General features: G+C 37.1%; 1 protein-coding gene across 8 annotated transcripts in view; it reads right to left on the bottom strand.

The window, feature by feature from the left end:
• Window positions 1-11,694: 11,694 nt before the first annotated feature.
• LOC109047174 (axin-1-like) overlaps window positions 11,695-21,297 on the bottom strand; it is a 52,011-nt gene continuing 42,408 nt past the window's right edge. For 5 of the 8 annotated variants that reach the window (XM_042720077.1, XM_042720079.1, XM_042720076.1 and 2 more), the window contains 6 exons: window positions 19,087-19,628; window positions 18,355-18,525; window positions 17,969-18,217; window positions 14,741-14,890; window positions 14,155-14,415; window positions 11,697-11,883 (listed from right to left, as the gene is read on the bottom strand). In XM_042720077.1, coding sequence (XP_042576011.1) covers window positions 14,289-14,415; window positions 14,741-14,890; window positions 17,969-18,217; window positions 18,355-18,525; window positions 19,087-19,628 — 1,239 coding nt within the window. In that variant the 3' untranslated portion in view covers window positions 11,697-11,883; window positions 14,155-14,288. Of the gene's footprint in view, window positions 11,884-14,154; window positions 14,416-14,740; window positions 14,891-16,866; window positions 16,975-17,968; window positions 18,218-18,354; window positions 18,526-19,086; window positions 19,629-21,297 lie in introns of all 8 variants that reach the window. The other 3 variants (XM_042720082.1, XM_042720081.1, XM_042720080.1) reach the window with 3 other exon arrangements.

Here is a 21,297-nt window from a genome sequence, read left to right as displayed (position 1 = left end):
AAAATATGTGTAAGATAGTAGAATATGTTTTATTTTTTATATCACTTCTGAGAAAAAGCATCATCACTATGGTTTGTTTATTTCCTCTAATGGGTCCTTAAAAAAAATCACATTTACTACTCAAGTTCCAGGGGCTTATAAAAGACTGCATTGTTCTATCTACATTTATTTTAAAATAATTAGTCTTCACAAAAGATTGAATAGCTCTAATAGTCCCCATGGGATAGACATAACTCATTGATCCAAGCACTTGTACTTTCCATAAATAATTCCCTTTAGTTCCCAGAGCACAAACATGACATCACACCACAATTAGTTCAAGCATAAAGGTCGATCTGATTTGTCAGTATTTAAAACATACTTGAGGAAATGTTATGCTTGCCTTTCTCTGTATCCTGTGTTCTCCGAGCAGCTGAAAGCACGAGTCGTCCATGTGCTTATTCTCGTATCATTGATCCCTTCTAGACTGAATGGCCTTGTGTGAATCAGAAACCTCCCCTGAGTCCCCTGCAATGAGACAAGAGCAGCATCGATGTGCAAAAAGTACTAAAATGGACATTTTTCCTAATGCTCAGCAGAGGACTCCATTCACAAGACCTCTGTTGATCCTTTGTGGAACAACAAGGAAGATGCGATTGATTTTAGGCTTGTTATGTGCACAACAGAGAGCTGATCCATGAGAAGTAAAGCATGACCCAAACAGAATTACTCCATTATTACACTTCAGTACTTTTGTCTTGTTAATCAATCAGCGATTCAGTCATTAGCGTATATAATATAATAAGGCCCAGTACTTGGTGTGGTGCTCCCCAGCTGCATAATTAACACATAATTTCTCAAATGAATTAATGAGCAGGGATTATTTAATAATTCAGACAGAAATGAAATTTCTGGGATTGGCAGAAGGGAAGAGAAGAGCAAACAGAATACGTTCAAGCTCAGACAAGGCTTGCAGTGAGGCAAAAAAGCACTTTTCTGAATGTTTTTTAAATTGGAGCCAATAAAAACAGCTATTAGACAACAAACAAGAAGGGAATTTCAACATGTCTTTAACATTTCAACATTGTGAATTTGAAGAGCATGATAATAAATATATCTGAACTGATGATGGAGAGTTTCACAGGCTCTCCATTTTTAGGCATTAATTAGCATTCAGGTCAAGAGTGTGGGCTCTTTAATTTGTGAAGAAATTATACAGGTCAAAGAGGGTCAGCAAAAGGTCATGTAGTGCACATTATAATTTTAAATAAATATACATGGCTGCAAGTGGCAATCATCAGGGTCAAATCACCAATGCCTCAGGTGGACAATATGAACTCCAGTGGCTCGTGCCATGTTTCTTTCTAAATACTGTGTAATAATACGGCAAAGTTAGGGGTTGATGAAATAGCAAAAATAAATAATTCCAATAATCATCTGTCATTCACATTAAGCCAAATATATTTTGTATACAAAAAATAAAAACAGAGATATACATTTTAAGTTTTTGACACAAAGATTAAGCTGGCAAGTACTGATGCAAAGTACTTCAGTAGGCTATGCAAAAAAAAATTCTAATAATCATCATATATAAAAATAAAATAGTCTTCACTGTGTGAATTATTAAAGCTATTAAAGTTATTCAGACAGAAGCACTGAGTGAGTTTGACTTTTCTTGACACAGACAGTAGCAGGTATTTTCACTTTAAGACAGGCAATATCGACAAAGTTGTGATTTCCAAATTACCTGCTGTGTTTACAAGAATACAGGAGGGCTTCTATTTTCTCATTTCTTTGTTGCTTTAAGGTAACATAAAATTGATAAAACTGCTATATTTACAACCTGCGATGTAAGTGATATAGCAAATTATGTCCTTTAGTATTAAACATCATTGGATATGAATGTTATCATGCATTCTCTTGCGCTTTTTTTTTTTTTTTGTATTCCATTCCGCATGAGCAGAAGAGCTTCTGCAAGTGGGGCGCTCTTTTTCCATCCCGCAAAGCTGAGGAGAAATACGAGATAGAGGCGGAAACACACTGGAGAGATAGTGATGGTACACTCACATCAAATATTGATAAATCACTAAATCTTCAGTTACGGGAACTTCTGTTATTCCTCCTTTTTCTTATTAAAAAATTATAATAATAATAATCACTGTCCCAAAACACTGCTGTAATTATCACAATAAACAATTTAGAGTAACAGTTTATATATCAGAAACTGAGCTTAAGATTTTTTTTATGAGAATCTGAACTTTATTAGGTGTCATTACCAGAAACAAATAGATTTACATTGTTTAGATAAGTACAATTTTAAGTATATCAATTCAAACTGCCCCTAATGGAAGAACCACAATAAACTGATTATGTAATATTTTACTTATATTATTTATTGGATTTGATTCATATTATAGCTCCAGAAGACCTCCCTGCTGCTGAGGAACAGCAGAAACACAATGTCCTGGACAAGAGTAAGATTAATAAATATATGTAACCCTGGACCACAAAACCAGTAAATGTTTTGAAAATGAGATTTATACATCATCTGGAAGCTGGATAAATAGGCTTTCCATTGATGTATGGATAGGACAATATTTGGCCGTGATACAACTATTTGAAAATCTGGAATCTGAGGGTGCAAAAAAAATCTAAATACTGAGAAAATCACCTTTATGGTTTTCCAAATGAAGTTCTTAACAATCCATATTACTAATCAAAAAATAGGTTTAGATATATTTACAGTAGGAAATTTACAAAATATCTTCATGGAATGTGATCTTAATATCCTAATGATTTTTGGCATAAAAGAAAAATCAATAATTATGACCCATACAATGTATTTTTGGCTATTGTTAAAAATATACCCCAGAGACTTAAGACTGGTTTTGTGCTCCAGGGTCACATGTGAGAATTAGAAAACTTATTAAAAATTCACTCATTATTGCCTCTTCTTAGTCATTGTTTTCAATTTATAACATCTTATATTAATGTTAATCACAGACTACAAATGAGCTTTCAGAGCAGACAAACTGTTTTGATTTGTGAACAATTTTCTTTTTTTTAGCCTGGTTATACCGAAAGTCTCCCCATGAAAAAACTGCTCAAAAAGTTACCCCGTGTATCATAAGCCTAAATGTCATTATGGTATCTTCCAATATCTAACAATTTAATAATTAGTTTTGAGAAAATTATAAAAAAAGAGATTTTATTTTATTTATAGGACTGAACTAATGAGAACATGATGGATATTTTCCTGCATTAAGAACTGTCAGAAAAATTGCTTGCACACATCTTTGATTCGTGCAGCACAGTAATGCACTATATCTCTGAAAACCCAGTGATCTTCCTTTGAAGATAAATGACAGCCTTACTAATTCTTTTGTCCACATCTTAATCATTTCCTTATGTTTAGAGTGAATATTTTCAGTAGTTCCTGCATTCAGTGTTGCACATGGATGACAAGCACTTTCTACGCCACTGGAAGCCAAATTTATCCACATCTTTCTGCATAGCATTTGAGGCATCGTGTTCAAAGCAAAAGAGCAGCAGCACCCTACAGGTGTTTGAACATTTCTCTGAACAGTTCTGATGCTTTCATACTTGCGCTGAATTATCTTACAGCGACTTATAAAGCAATCATTCACTTTGCCCCAGCTGCAGAAAGTAAAGCACAGAGTAGTGTCTGTGCTGAGTGCAGATACTGTACAGAGTAAATGACAATGTAGGTGAAAAACAAGAAAATAGCCCTTTCCGAGCAAGGTTAACAATGCAAAAGTGGAATCATTTTTGATAGATTCAAAATTGAGCACTGATGAAAGCTTTCGGCCTTTAAGCTTTTAGTGATCACATAGCCCTCCCAAATGTGAGTATATTGAACAAAAAATAAGTCTGACGTGATGATAATGACAGACTATTGATCACAAACTCACTTGTGCGTTGAACTGCAAAAGTGGGACAGTTATTTTAAGTTGACAGCATATATTTGTTGCAATATAAACACTACAAAATTTTCACAACAATCTTATTCTATGAAAACTGACTAGACGTTTGTTGAATTAAGTCTATGGATCCTTGTGATCTTTAAAAGGCAGCTCATTAAGCTGAACCCACTATATTTGGTTGTTCACTTCCACCCATTTGGCAAGTCAACAGTGAGAATAATTATGCCTACATTTCATAAAATAAACATTTAAAAAACTCTTCACCTAAGCAGTGCCTAAAAACTGTCTCCACAGCGCAATGAAAGAACATTAATCTTACTTCAAAAGTTTTGCATGAAGACTTCTTTGCTTATGAAACAAATAACTGGACCACTTCCAATTATTCGTGCACAGCAAAAGACTGACTCTCCCTTTGAAAATCCGTCATTTCAAGGTTAGTTTTAAGTGCTGCGACATAAAACATAAAAGACATCGAATTTCTATTGCCTCTACCTTTATTTGATTAAATATAAAACACGTAGGCCTAACATCCTTTCTATTTTTCTTGACTTCTCTGCTTGCAAAAATGAATGTCTTTTTAACATCATTAATGTTTATTTTGACATTTCGTATAATTAATGTCTTTTAGCTCTATGTTGACATCATTAATGCTCTATGTGACACATTTATTTTGACATTTCGTATTAGCTCTATGTGAGGGAAGTAAGGTCATTTTAACATAAAATTAACTTTTTTGTTTCCTCAGCCATTATAAGGAAAGCGTTTTGCTATCGGTGTATCTTGTGGTGTATCACGCAGACTAAAGGTGTCTTAACACAGCTGTGTTAAGGTTGTTCTGCGCCTGCTCAAAAATCAGTGTAAAGACACAAGCCAGACTAAATTGTGCCTGCTCTGACCCACCTCAGCAACTAGTATAAGTACACAGTTCATTGTAATTGCTGCGTAAGTGCACTTATCCCACCTTTGTGCAGCAGTAAACAGTGTGAAGACATCTTAATGCCACTTCAGAAGCACTTCTGCGCCACCTTTGCAGTGTATATTTAGCACAGATTTTACATGTTCTAACCATAAGGGAATTGCAAGTATGTGTCCATCTGATTGTTTCTAGGGTGTTGTCCTAAATATTCAATTTTGCACTTTCATCATTGGAGCTATTAGAAACCTAGATACATTTCAGAGCTGCGGTAACCATGGAGACTGCAGGATCCACTGATGTTAGCCCAATCCAGCTTCAGCAATGTACTTTAAGAGCCAGCTTTATTCCTCAGGATTATACCAAGAGAGATTTGGGGATTTTCTTTTTATTATAGGAACACGGTTACTCATTTTGTTTTGCTACTTTTAGACTTTTATGGTCTATCTTGTACACTGTGTGCTAAATATTTTATGGATGTAATATCTGTTACAAAAAAAGTACTAAAGAAAAAGTCTGAAAAATATCATAGCTGTGCAAAATTTATTTCTGTGCACTCGATACTTGTTTCTTTCTGCACACAGTCTGTGATTATTATGTGGCCCTTTTATGTATTTGTCTATATCGTCTATAAGGGTCTATATATATATTTCTGCATTGACTTTGGTGATATATTAAATATTTATGATGCTTTTCTGGTGAAATAAAACTATGCAGCATCATTAATTTTGCAATGATTTTAATACACATCTTAACTGCTGAGCTCCTCCTTGCATGTATGAGAGCATAAAACATTTTAATAACTTCTCTGCTTTAAACATCATTAGGAAAATTTCCATTCGAGTTTGTAAAATTGATTCATTTCCATGAATCAATATTTTAGGGTCTGCAAGATTTTTTAATGTTTTTGAAAGACATTTCTTGTGTTCACCCAGGCTGTATTTATTTGATCACATTAGAAATAGCAATATTGCAAAATATTACAATTAATGTAATATTGTCTTTTCTACTTTGAAATCTTGAAAAATGTAATTTAAACTTCAGTCTTGCACGATCCTTTAGAAGACATACTAATATGCTGATTTGTTGTTTAAGAAACATTTCTTATTATTAGCAATTTGGAAAAGAGATGTGCTGCTTAATATTATTTTTGTTGATTGTTTTTCCAGGACTCTTTGATGAACAGAAAGTTCCAAATCAATTCCTTTGTAATATTATAAATGTCTATACTTAGGCATGCACATAAGTTTTTCAATCTAGTTCTCATAAGAAAACCTGGAGATTTGGTTTGGTGCTCACAGCACATAGTGCATGTGACCCATTAAATATAACTATAAAAAAATCATTAATAATAGTGATAATAGTATTATCGCACTTTATCATTGTTTTATTTTAAATAAAATAATAAACAAAATAATAAGCTAAGTGTGAAAAGATACTATTATATATTTAAAGGGGTCATCGGATGCTACATGCACTTTTACAAGTAGTTTGAACTGAAATATGTGTTGGCAGTGTGTGTACACAACCACCCTAAAATTATAAAAATCCACCCAGTGTTTTTTTTTTTTTATCTGCTCAAATCTTTACCCCTTTCTCAAATCGAGCCGATCTCAGGTGCCTGTCTGTGTGACGTCACACAGACAGGCCCCTCCCACGATAGTTTGATTGACAGTAGCGTTTCAGCACAGACTGGACTGGTGTCTTACCTTAGACCCGCCCTTAGTGAGCTGTCATCAGTCCACCATTGTTTCACCGCCGGAGCAGATGTAGACAAGAATGACTCTTAAGTGATTGAGGTGTTCTGTTGGATGTAATAATGAACATAGCAGTCATCCTTTACTCCTGACATCTGAGCCGCTGAAGACGCAGTGAATTACGTTTGTTTCTGAAGAGAATGCACCCCTGATCTACATAAATGCGTCTTATGTTCACGCAAATCCTTCGTGATCCAGCTTCACCTACCTTTTTTTAATGAATCTTTGCAAATCGCCTTATAACGTGCTAGTTAGCAAGTTTCATGATGAATGCAGCTAAAGTAAACAGTCCCTCAGGGAGCGGCTTGGAAGAGAGGGGCGGGGTCACCAGAGCTCATTAACATTTAAAAGAAAATGCTACAAAACAGCTTGCTCTGAAAAGATCTGTTTTTGACAGGGTAAAAAATGTGTTTTTTACACTACCATTGAGAAAGATTCAAGGTTTCAGTTCAAATGGAAACAGTATTACGGTAAGTCAATCTAAAATGGTTATTGTGCAGTAACAGCTGTCAGCCAGGTCGGTATGCAAATGAGTGATCTTGAGTTTGCATTTCGTACATGCACACCTGTGTATCCCTGTCATCTCGAGGCAATGTGTCTTTGCTGAATAAAAGTTTTAATTTCTTTAAGAAAAAGTTGTTACTAGCCCCAAACTTTTGAACTGTAAAGTGTATCTTTTTTTTTCTCATATTTTACATTAAATATTTTGAATATGAAACTATGTAATTTATGCATATTTTTCCTTTAAATGAAATAATTTCATTGCAGATATCAATTATATATACTGAATATTATCAGAAGGCTAATAATATAAAGACATGTTTGTGACCCTGGACCACAAAACCAGTCTTAAGTGTCAATTTCTGAATAAATAAGTTTTCCATTGATTTGGCCGAGATACAACTATTTAAAAATCTGGAATCCGAGGGTGCAAAAAAAAAAAAAAAAAAAAAAAAAAAAAACTGAGAAAATCGCCTTTGAAGTTGTCCAGATTAATTCTTAGCAATGCATATTACTAATCAAAAATTAAGTTTTGATATATTTACGGTAGGAAATTTACAAAATATCTTCATAGAACATTATCTTTACTTAATATCCTAATGATTTTTGGCATAAAAGAAAAATCAATAATTTTGACCCATACAATGTTTTTTATGGCTCTTGCTAAAAATATACCCCAGCGTCTTAAGACAGGTTTTGTGGTGCAGGGTCACATTTTACGTCCAGTCCCACTTCCTATTTTGAGTGCATTGTTTGCTGAAAACTGATTTTTGGTGGTCAGCGTAATCACAAAATGGGCACAAAACTCGTACAGCATGACAAAATCAGTTTCTGACACAACCACAGGGAGCCAGAAAGCTTCTCATCAGAGCGACTGGCCCAAAAACACATTATACCTGCCACAGTGGGCAGGAGTCATCATTACTGATGAAGCCGAGACAGGGCCGGTGAGACTCAGAGAGGTACAGGTGGTCTGATCCGATTCAGCTTTAATCAGAGGTGTGAACCACAGCATCAGATCAGTATTTGATGAGTGAGGGCCATAAATCAAACATTTACCCCGGCAGCTTTGATCACAGGGGGCACAGGGGCCACCGAGGCCAGAGCTGAGAAAAACACTGTGCATATGTTTATCCTGGAGATGTACCATCTGCTAATGAAAGTCTTTTTGTTTTTATTTGGTCCTTCTAGACTTTGGTTAGACACGGCGGCAGAACACCCTAATGATCTTTCCTTTTCAATTAAGCAGCTCGGTTTTCGTAACCTGAGCCCTGCACAGTGTTCCAGATTTAATTGCAAGTCCAATACATGAGAGTGACCTTAATCAACAAGCATCCTCAAGGTACTTCCACAGCTGAAAGTGAAGAAAACACGAAACGTGACAGCACCATCAGCCTCTCAAAGAAACACAGAGCTGAGCATACGTTGAGGGAACATGCTCGATCAAAATATGCACCTTTATTATCTTTCATCAGTGAAAGCGGAAACCATCAAGTCATTTTCTCGTGCTGCAGCTACTATATGATGTCTTCAAGTTAAAAGGAGTCCATCAAGCCATGCATTTTTGTGGCTATTTTTTTTTTCTTCCAAGGACCTCTTTAGAAACCCATTAAGTCTCAGAAGTGCCGTCTACAAAAGAAAGCACCCACAGCGCCTGGACACATGTCCACAAAGACTCTGTTCCTACTGCTTATAGTCACATATAGATCGAATGATAAAGACAAAAGGAGGTTGTTTTGCTAAAAGTTGAAAAAGACAAGACTGGTAGTACACAATGTGTGCCCTCTAGCGATACAGACACAAAACTGCATGCTACTCCCGAAAGGGAACTTTAGCGCATGTTTACAGGCGATAATTTTCCTAAATGATGTTACAAAGGTTATGTAACGACAGATATCTTACCAGAAAAGTCCATCTCTGGGTCGGTTTTAAATCCTTTTAAGTCTCAAAGTTGTCGCCATCTGCGGTTGGATTATTGATGAGTTGTTTGTAAGCTCTTCTCTGAACGAGGTTTCCCAGTTTTACGGATGATTCCTTAAATGGTTTGCTTTTCAACGATTTATTGTGTTAGTTGCTCATTAGTTATGCCTACAAACCGCCAGACACTTCTGCATTTCTGTGATAAAACGCGGTCAACTGACACTGCTTTTCATTTACTTGCTCAGTAATTGATTTTTACCCAAAAACCTTCTGTACTGCGGTTTTAAGAGTTTTTTTTTTTTTTAAATAGATTCTTTTATATGATCTGTCATAATTCAATGTTTATGTGGCGCCTCAGCCACAGGCTTTATGAGATATTGGCAAAGCTCACGAAACTGTTGCTAGGAAACAAGAGCGCCATCATCTGTTTGAAAAAAAATAAATTAGAAAGGCTTCATTTAATGCATGGATAAATAAACCCAAATAACTACAGATTGGCCTTTATAATTTATAAAATATACATTCATGCAAAAAGGAACAAGAGAACTCCATGTTTGTTTTATTACATGTCTTTATTGTCCAAAGTACCATAAAATGATAACTGTACAACTCGGCACACTTAAGCAGAACCAGGGCACTAAATATCCAAATTGGGTTGCTGGTTGTAGTTGAAGACATTAAAAAAAAAAAAAAAATTTTTTTACATATTTACATAGAAAGACGTAAAGTGTGTTGATGCTCTTCGCATAGGAAACTAAACAAAAAAAAAAAAAAAAAAAAAAAATTGTTCTTAAGAAACTTAACCCATAATGCAAGTCCCTGGAACTGGACACATGGAGTGAGGAGAGCAGACAGTGGATCAGAGATGAGGATGGTCAGAAAGGCACTCTGTGATGTCTATGTACAGGTCATCCATCATTCAGTGAGAGGAGCTCACGTCCAGGCTATTCACAGTAGTTAACTCTTTACATCCCAGTTGACAATTACACCGTAATTAAAATGAGTCCAAACAAACATGAGAAATGTTCCATATATTTTGCATCAAGTACCCATATTGTTCAAGTTGATGAAAGCTTAAAACAATTCTAACTGAACGTGGGGGGGGACACACACACATGACAAATCACTGAACAAACATTGATGACAATAGCAACTTAAAATCAAACTACACCGGGAATTTAAAATTTAAAAACTAGGGGGAAAACGGGATGCCAGATCAACAGAAAGCATTCTAACGTTACAGCACCATGTCTGGCTCGGTCTCGCCAGGCCCTTCCTAGCGGTTAGTACACGACTCGGTGTTTCATTACAACACGCAGCCTGAAAACTCTATGAAGGAGCTGCATTTTTGTCGCTGATACAACGCAAACAGATTTTATTCGACTCCTGTGATAGACTGTTCTCTTTGGTGTTTCATGATCTCAACAAGGCAGACCACGTTAGGCTAAAACTACATTTTTAAAACGATTCATTCTCGCCAGGCACCACATTTAGCCGGGTTAAGCTAAAAAGGCTACAATTCTCTATTCGTTTCTTGTTCTGTAATACATTAAGGTAAGTGTAAACATGATCAGTATATTGTCCAATGGCACTAGACAGACGATGGACCCCAGGACGACCAGAACGCGGCGTCCTCTTCCACGAGTCTCACATTCCCCTGCTCTTAAACAGGCGTCAGCGCTGCTGCGGATCTCACACCTGGAAAGCGACCGTACAGAGATTCTGCATAAAATCTATAGACTTATAACTTGTGCCACTCAAACATCTTGAGATATTAATTTCATAAAATTGGTGCACTCATCCTTTTAGTGCTGTCCAATGATTAACCGCGATTTTCTGTTTACATAATATAAGTGTATATTTGTTATGTATATATAAATATGCACACATGCATGTATATATTTAAGAAAAAAAATTGTTTATAATAAATATATTTATATATAAGTTATATGAATATAAATACAATATAAAATATACTGTATTTGTGTGCGCATTAATATATATAAATATATACACATAATAAATATAAAGTACACAGGCTTATGTAAACAACTTTTATTTTGGATGTGATTAATCGCGATTAATCGATTTGACTGCACTACATCCTTTGCTCTTAAAATCATGCTGTGTTATTATTATTATTATTATGTATGTTATGACATCAACGTAGGACAGAGAGCAATGTGAAGGCATCGTCGTATAGGACATCCGCTCAAAGCAGTACTCCTCTGACATCAATGCATAATGCAGTGAAAAGTGCGGTGTCGACTGACTCCTCCCTCTCTGTGATTAACAAACCGGTTTTATGAGTTAAAAGCACTTGGTATGCGTGGGTTGTGATTTCTTCGTAACCACAGCTTTGTGAAAGCCCACCATCTTGGGTCAGGTTGATGCCGCAGCTTTGATATGGGTGAACCGATTCCTCTATATTTTTTTTTTTCCTTTTTCTTTTTTTTTTAAATATTTAAATAGATATAAAACTTTCTCTTTTTCCTTTTAAACAGACAGTCTGTACACATCTGGTACCAGTACATATAAAATTACAAGAGTTGTTAAATTAGAAAGGATATGTTCCTTCTGATACGTCATATCAAAAAAATATGCAGCTTTAGTAAACATATTCATAGTACTTTTTTTCTAAGCTAACTTTACATTGCTACATTACATTTTTTCAAAGTTAGAAATATAGCAAAAGTGAGAGAATGCTGCCTCACGCTTTCGTCTCTGTGAGTCCAAGGGCTCTCTCCGTGCACCAATGCAGTGATCTTGAGCGCACTGCGCAGCTGTATGACTTTAAAAGCCGCTGTGCGGAGGTAGACGCCTCGGAGTCAATAGTGTACTTTCCACAGCAACCGTCCCTGTTCTGCACCTCTCGCTCTCCTGCACATCCACGTTCGCTGTACCAATCTCAGCACCTGCTCGCCGCTTCCTGCTTTTATCTCCATATCCTGCTGCACCTCTGCAGCCCCGTGTGTACCTCTCTTCCCGCCTCCCTCCCTCCCCGGCATCAGTCGATCTTCTCGACTTTTCCGATGATCTTCTCCTCGAAGATGGGCAGGATGGCATCGTCTTCACGTACCTCCTCGAACACCACTCCGCAGTCAAACTCATCGCTCACTCATTCTTGAAATAATACCTAGGATGTGGTGAAGCAAAGAGATAGGGATGGTTAAATACCAAGTCATTTCATTCAGTTGACATTACTGTAAAATTATAAGCATTATATATACATATATATATACACACATACACACATCGCCATTTGATACTGAAAATAAGTTTAAAGAAATAGTTAATTCATATATGGGGTAAAACAGTATCTGTTCCACAGAAGATCGTTTGTAACAATATGAAGGTCAGTAAATGATGACAGGATCTGATTTCATGGGTGCAAACATGATGACAATAGCAACTTAAAATCAAACTACACGGGAATTTAAAATTTTAAAAAATAGGGGGGGAAAACGGTGATGCCAGATTCAACAGAAAGCATTCCTAACGTTACAGCACATGTCTGGCTCGGTCTCGCCAGGCCCCTTCCTAGCGGTTAGTACAACGACTCGGTGTTTCATTACAACACGCAGCCTGAAAACTCTATGAAGGAGCTGCATTTTTGTCGCTGATAACAACGCAAACAGATTTTATTCGACTCCTGTGATAGACTGTTCTCTTTGGTGTTTCATGATCTCAACAAGGCAGACCACGTTAGGCTAAAACTACATTTTTAAAACGATTCATTCTCGCCCAGGCACCACATTTAGCCGGGTTTAAGCTAAAAAGGCTACAATTCTCTATTCGTTTCTTGTTCTGTAATACATTAAGGTAAGTGTAAACATGATCAGTATATTGTCCAATGGCACTAGACAGACGATGGACCCCAGGACGACCAGAACGCGGCGTCCTCTTCCCACGAGTCTCACATTCCCCTGCTCTTAAACAGGCGTCAGCGCTTGCGGCGGATCTCACACCTGGAAAGCGACCGTACAGAGATTCTGCATAAAATCTATAGACTTATAACTTGTGCCACTCAAACATCTTGAGATATTAATTTCATAAAATTGGTGCACTCATCCTTTTAGTGCTGTCCAATGATTAACCGCGATTTTCTGTTTACATAATATAAGTGTATATTTGTTATGTATATATTGCACGATGCACACATGCATGTATATATTTAGGAAAAAAAATTGTTTAATAATAAATATATTTATATATAAGTTATATGAATATAATACAATATAAATATACTGTATTTGGTGTGCGCATTAATATATATAAATATATACACATAATAAATATAAAGTACACAGGCTTATGTAAACAACTTTTATTTTGGATGTGATTAATCGCGATTAATCGATTTGACTGCACTACATCCTTTGCTCTTAAAATCATGCTGTGTTATTATTATTATTATTATGTATGTTATGACATCAACGTAGGACAGAGAGCAATGTGAAGGCATCGTCGTATAGGACATCCGCTCAAAGCAGTACTCCTCTGACATCAATGCATAATGCAGTGAAAAGTGCGGTGTCGACTGACTCCTCCCTCTCTGTGATTAACAAAACCGTTTTATTGAGTTAAAAGCACTTGGTATGCGTGGGTTGTGATTTCTTCGTAACCACAGCTTTGTGAAAGCCCACCATCTTGGGTCAGGTTGATGCCGCAGCTTTGATATGGGGTGAACCGATTCCTCTATATTTTTTTTTTTCCCTTTTTCTTTTTTTTTTAAATATTTAAATAGATATAAAACTTTCTCTTTTTCCTTTTAAACAGACAGTCTGTACACATCTGGTACCAGTACATATAAAATTACAAGAGTTGTTAAATTAGAAAGGATATGTTCCTTCTGATACGTCATATCAAAAATATGCAGCTTTAGTAAACATATTCATAGTACTTTTTTCTAAGCTAACTTTACATTGCTACATTACATTTTTTCAAAGTTAGAAATATAGCAAAAGTGAGAGAATGCTGCCTCACGCTTTCGTCTCTGTGAGTCCAAGGGCTCTCCGTGCACAATGCAGTGATCTTGAGCGCACTGCGCAGCTGTATGACTTTAAAAGCCGCTGTGCGGAGGTAGACGCCTCGTAAACAATGTACTACCCACAACAACAAAACCGTCCCTGTTCTGCACCTCTCGCTCTCCTGCACATCCACGTTCGCTGTACCAATCTCAGCACCTGCTCGCCGCTTCCTGCTTTTCTCCATATCCTGCTGCACCTCTGCAGCCCCGTGTACCTCTCTTCCCGCCTCCCTCCCTCCCCGGCATCAGTCGATCTTCTCGACTTTTCCGATGATCTTCTCCTCGAAGATGGGCAGGATGGCATCGTCTTCACGTACCTCCTCGAACACCACTCCGCAGTCAAACTCATCGCTCACTTTCTTGAAATAATACCTAGGATGTGGTGAAGCAAAGAGATAGGGATGGTTAAATACCAAGTCATTTCATTCAGTTGACATTACTGTAAAATTATAAGCATTATATATACATATATATATATACACACATACACACATCGCCATTTGATACTGAAAATAAGTTTAAAGAAATAGTTAATTCATATATGGGGTAAAACAGTATCTGTTCCACAGAAGATCGTTTGTAACAATATGAAGGTCAGTAAATGATGACAGGATCTGAATTTCATGGGTGAGCCGTCTAAAGTAAACACTACAGAAGGTTGTCAAAAACTAGAACATGACAAGAGGTAAAGGTTTACCTGTAGCTCCCTTTCTTAGTAAGCAGCTCCTTGAACTGTCCCAGCGTGACGATCCTTCCTTTGACGGACGTCCTGTACGGGATGGGCTCTCCACAGAAGTAATAGGCCACGGTGATGTTCTCACAGGGCTGCTTCTTCATATTCTTATGCCTGCAAATGAACAGCGACAAACACATCAAACATCTGTTCTACAATAAGGAGGAACAAAATTATGCAGTTTGCTTTTCTAGCAACAAAGTGAGAAGTACAACGTCCCGAAAGGGTGTCTGGACCAGAGCCGTATTTCAAAGGCTCTTGTATGTGCTCTGCTGGGCTTGAAGTGGGCACGAGTGCTGGTGGGCGTCAGAGGATGTGTTTACTGTTGCCAAGTAAAACAGATTCCAGATGCCTGACAAATGTTCCTCATAAAAAAAACTAACACTGGCACCGATGTGCCGCTTTCATCTCATCCACACCAAAGCTTTGATGTCACTAAACTGCATATCTGCATTAGGAGCAGGCACATATCCACGGCCTCTCATTCTCCTGCAGCTAATCAGCGGTTAATACGCCGGAACAACACTTCACTGCAACCAAATCTGAGAGAAACTACTTACTAAAACAGGTCAAACTAGATTACATTCTTAAAGGAATAGTTCACCTAAAAAATTTAATTTGCTGAAAATGCAGTCATCCTCAGGTAAGTCAAGATGCTTCTCAATCAGGAGAAATTTAACATTACAGCACTTTCTCACCAATGGATCCTCTGCAGTGAATGGGTGCCGTCAGAAAGAGAGACCAAACATCACAATAATCCAGAAGTAATCCACACAACTCCAGTCCATCAATTAACATCTAAAGTGAAAAGCTGCATGTTTGTAAGAAACAAATACATCCTTATAGGCACAATATGCTAAGATTTTCGTAATACAATTTTCAAAAACTACTTGAATATATGTCATGCAGTTGTGTATTTATGTTATCCCAAAAGTTCCCATGGATTTGTTAATCCAGAGAAATTCCAATTTTAAATAATGACGTCCCTGGTCATTGTCGCCGATCAATGACGTAATATCCGCATAGTTTCCGCTTGAAGAAACTATGGCAAGACACGGACACAAATGCTGCTGTACAGTCAAACTAAATCCATTTCGGCTGTCGCAAATAAAATTAAATGAAAAGTGTTGACTGCAGAATTCAATTTAGATCTGCTCAATGTTGCGCCATGATTTTTTATGCGTTTTTACAGTGTTGTGCGTTATAACCAATCACACACGAGTGTGTTGAGCCAGTTAGAGGCATTGAGATGAGATTTTTGTTCAGTGCACACACTGCCTGAATTTTCTCATCATAAACAACAAAGTGCAGATGTAAGTATGATGTACGAGATTCATTCATAAAAGCTGTATAGACAGCTTTCCTGATTATAAGGGGAGTTTTTTGAGAGCGCTTAAACTTCAAGTCAGTCATAATGTTCTTTCACAATGTAAATCTTCTTTGCTCGCATTCTCTGTATAATCTTTTCACTGTTTCAATAACTGTAGGAAGTACAGGTAATAAAAAATGTATTCATTACCTCATCCATGAACATCCTGCTTCATAGTCAAGCTTCGCCTTTGTTATTGTTTTGAAAATGCGACCTCTAGTGGCGAAAACTTGCATATTGTGCCTTTAAGGCATTTTAACTGAACCGTTGCTTCCAGCCAAAATACCAGTCTATAATCCAAAACACTTGCTCCAGTGAAAAAACAAAAACAAATCCATACCATCAAAATATCTGTTAACATCGTTTTAACACGCTGCTTCACACTTCACAAGATGTTAATTGATGGACTCGACCCATGTGGGTTACTGTGATGCTTTTATCAGCTGTTTAGACTCAATCTGACGGCACCCATTCACTGCAGAGGATCCACTGGTGACCAAGTGATGTAATGCTAAATGTATCCATATCTAGTGAGTAAATTTCCATTTTTGGGTAAACTATTCCTTTAAAATGCACAGGAAGTCTGGATCGTGCAACACACAGAAGCATTAGTTAACTATGTAAAGGCACAGCACTGACAAACACATACGGGTGCATGTATCGGTAGCATGGGATGGTGAAGGGAAGGGCTACACTCTATAGAGAAGCATGGAGGACATACTCTGCATCGGAGAGCTCCATGTCAGAGACGGCGGGCACCACACTGAGCGTGGGGAACAGAGCGGGCCTGACAGCAGTGCGACCCCTCTGGATCACCTCCATCACATACCTGAGGAACAACCCCGAGTTAGACACACTGGCTGCGTTTGAAGGCTCGCGTCGCCTCATTATACGCATGCACCTAAGCCAGCCACAATGTGTGCAGGAACATGTCGAAGAGGGGAAGAGGACGCAGCCTTGCATTATGGGTCGAAGAGGGATCACTGACAAATAACTTCCAAGATGAAGAAATATTAAATTTATAAAGAAAAGTTTCTAAATGCCCAAAAAAAAAAAAAAAAAAAAAAAAATCTTTGTTCATGTTGGTTTCATATGGATTTTAAAACTTGAATAGCATTTTCAACAAAACAGTCAGTTTAACGACTCGAATGTCAAGTGGTGGAACTAGTATGTAAAACGTAATAACATTTTCCTTACACCACAAATACATGCAAATGTGTGTCTTAATCAACTTACAAATTTCCTTAATTATCAAAAAAAAAATGTTTAAGTCACCATGAAGACGCAGTCTGGATGAAACTTGCTTTGTTGTAAATGGGTAAAAAAAAAAGATTAACACTTTAAGTGACTTTGACATACAGTCATGAGGCTCTGCGGGGGTCTTTTCTATGATATCATTTTCAGTTTTATTTTTCACTGTTTGTTTCAGCACAGTCTTTTTACTGCATGTCTGATTTGGCAGAAATCTGTCATAATAATATGAATAATAATAATAATGCTATATAACTACTTTCTTTTAAGGCTCTTCTCAAGAACTGAATTCTTTCAAGATACATTTTTTTTCATTACCATATTAGAAATCTTTCATCCTGACATTTTTGACATTCTCCCCCAAAACACAAATGATCATAAAAAGGCATAGTCAGGTAATTTGTGCATAAAGTGCTTTTTAGTGCATTTTCAAACAGATCTGGCCTAAATAATAAGTGTCATTGACCCAAAGGCAAACTGCATAAAATTATTTTCATGCGATAACAAATCAAGTCATAATAGCCACAAGCCATAATATGAATTATGGTCTTCAGGTGAACATGTCTTCTCACCTCTGCTTAGCCTGCAATGTTCCAGACTTCCTCCTCTCTTCCTCAAGCCGCCTGCGCGCCTCTTCCAGCTGGGTGAGGGGGTTAGGGGCAGGGTTGGGGGGCATGGTTGGATCCTGGATGAAGGGATGGGAGGGCTGCACATTGTTGCGGAGCTGAGCGGTAACCCAAGGGTGCACAGCCCCCGGCCGCTCCACCGAGCTGGGCTTCGACACCTCGTGACTCTGAGCCTTCTTGGAGCCAGATATGCTCCTATGAAATAAGCAAGAACAAAATGAGCTTTTACATGATTCATTATGCATCTTTTTTTGCATAATTTCCAACAAAACTACTTAAATTGCTGGTTAGAAACCTTTATTACTATTACTACACTAAATAAGGGCTCTCACCCGTAAGGGCTCTTCTTATAGCGGCCAGCTTCCTTCTCGCCCTCCATCATCCACTGCAAGATCTTCTGGTTCTTCTCAATATCATCAGGGGGCAAGGGCTCTCGCATCTCAAAGTTTCGACCATCATCTCCTTTTCTGACCGGTCGCTTTGACAGTGTGCTTCCTTTACTGCTACAATGAGACATGAGAACATCAAAATCACAGAAGCTGTTGAGATAAATGGCTTTACTAATCATCTCCAATTTACACTGCCATTCAAAAATCTGGTGTCGGTACAATATTCTTTTTTTTTTTAAAGAAATTACTTTTATTCCGCAAGGAGACATAAAATTGATCAAAAGTGAAAGTAATGACATTTATAATGTTCCAAAAGATTTCTATTTCAAATTAATACTGTTCTTTTCAACTTTCTATTCCTCAAAGAATCCTAAAAACATTCCAAAATATTAAGAACAGCTTGAGCAGCTCATTAAAATTAATAATAATAATAATGTGACACTAAAGACAGGAGTAAATTATATAAAAAAAATAATAATAATATGATTAATATTACTCTTATTTTAATAGTAATAATATTTCTCAATGTTAGTGTTTTTACTGTATTTTGGATCAAATAAATGCAGCCTTGGTAAGCATAAAAGATTTCTTCAAAAACATTTTTTAAAAATCTGATTGACTCCACACTTTTGAACAGTAGTGTACATATCTAACAAAAGACATCGAGGCACATACCCGTAACCCATGGGGTCCATGGCACTGGGGCCGACACTCATCCCATCTGCAAAGTTGCGTGACTTGGATCCAAAGTGGTGTTGCTCCATGTTCCAGGCCAATCCCCCGTGCATCCTCATGGCTTCCGCATCCACCTGTTCTTTGGGTTTCCCCCCCGTGGCATAGTGTGTGTGGTGAATATGTTTGTGATGGTGCGCTGCTTCACCCTTCGGGACCAGCCGAGCCTGGTGCTTGCCTTGGCCACTGGACAGCGGCATCATCATCCCGGGAATCTTGCCCGCGGGAAGCCCGTCAGGGGAGCGGGACTTCGGAGAGTGGCGGCCCGTGCCCGGAGACTGACAGCCGGGGGTTTTCATGACGCGCTGCACATGCTCGTCCAGGATGCTCTCGGGGTTTTCCTCGTGTGCGTCCCGTAGCTGCAGCCCATTGTAGCTCATTTCAGAGTAGCGACCGCCATAATGCTGCACGTGGACCGCAGGAGGAATCCTGTGATTGGCCAGGGAGGGAGCGGTGGAGATGTCCGCATCATCACCTTCCTCTTCCTACAGGACACAAGAGATTATTCAATAATGACAAGATACTTAATAAAAGTATTGAACCGTATCTGAAACCATCTTCCTCAAAGAAAAAAACACATTTTATAGTGACCGAATGAGTCAAATTTGACAGGTGGAGCAAGTCAACTGTAGAAAACAATGGGATGTAGAATCACTGTGCAGTAACATGTTTAAACCTGCAGATGTCACACGTTTACAGCTGTCCGAAGATTCTATTGATATGCCTTTGTTATGGTCACATTGAAAACACACATTGACCTCAAACAGCCATGAGAAAATTCCCTTGTTTCCCAAAACATGACTTCAATATTCATTTTAATTATGAAAGCCCTTCTCCACAAGCAGAAATCACTTTGGATTATAAATGATCTGACATGCCTGTTCCCTTAACATTTTTTTACATTAAAATTTTATGCATTTGACAGATGTTTTTATCCAAAGCGACTTACAGTGCATTCAGGCTACCTTTTTTTTTTTTTTACCTAACATTACAAGATTAAATATTTTACATGCAAATTTGCTGTGCCCTTCTCCGATTTTGATTTTACTGGCAAAAAACACTGAGTTCTTTGACAAATGTAGTTTTACTCGTGGTCTGGTGACTAAATTGCATTTTAGTCACATTCTGTATTGTTACTTGCAGACAATGAAAAAGCATAGTTTTGTCTATGACCTGAAAGCAGAACGCAGTCATGACCTAAATCTAATTAAACTGTAACAGCGTTCCCACCATATCTTTATTCTGAATAACATTCTGTAAATTACAGATTCAGGTCGTGTCACTCCGGGTTGGGGCGTTTGCAGTAGTTCATAAATACTGGTATGTGAAGTAATTCGAATCATTTTCCCAACAAAATTAACCATTTTATATAAATGTTTAACTGTTTTAAATCAATACCATTATTAAGGAACAATTTCAAGTCAAGTTAAATTTAGTTATTTGTAATGCACTGACATTTCTGCTTGTATTATGTTGATGTGGGCTAAACCATGCAGTGTTTAGTAAACTACGCCTTTGTGTTCTCTTTGCTGATAGACACAAAAAAATAAAAAGCAATTATATATGAACAGACGTCATGATCAGTAAACACATCATACATGTTGCACTTGACCATTAAATTGCCATCTCACTATATACACCACCATTCAGAGGTTGTTGTTTTTTAAAGAAATTATTAATTTTTTTAAGCAATGAAGCCTTATATCGATCCAAATTGACAAGAAAAAGACATTTTTACTGCTACAAAGATGTCCATTTCATATAATTGTTGTTCTTTTCATCTTTCTATTAATAATCTATTTATATAAAACTAACCTTAAAAAATTGTATCACGGTATCCTTATTTCATAAAATATTAGTATTTAATAATAAATATAATAAGCAGCACAACTGTTTTCAATATTGATAAGATTATATTGATAAAGCTTCTAGATAGAAATGTATGTATGTGTGTTTGTGTTTATATATATATATATATATATATATATATATATATATATATATATATATATATATATATATACACATAAAATTTTATTCTCTGTTAACAATGTAGTCACATTTTGCATTTATTTCCATTAATATTCCTTTTTCATCGAAAGTGTCTTTTCATTTGGTTGTCTTCTCGTTTTCATAATAGAGAAAGTCAATAAA

The sequence above is a fragment of the Cyprinus carpio genome, chromosome B3, assembly GCF_018340385.1.
Source record: "Cyprinus carpio isolate SPL01 chromosome B3, ASM1834038v1, whole genome shotgun sequence".
In the NCBI taxonomy this organism is placed as follows: Eukaryota; Metazoa; Chordata; class Actinopteri; order Cypriniformes; family Cyprinidae; genus Cyprinus; species Cyprinus carpio.
This window is presented reverse-complemented; position numbering and strand designations above follow the sequence as displayed.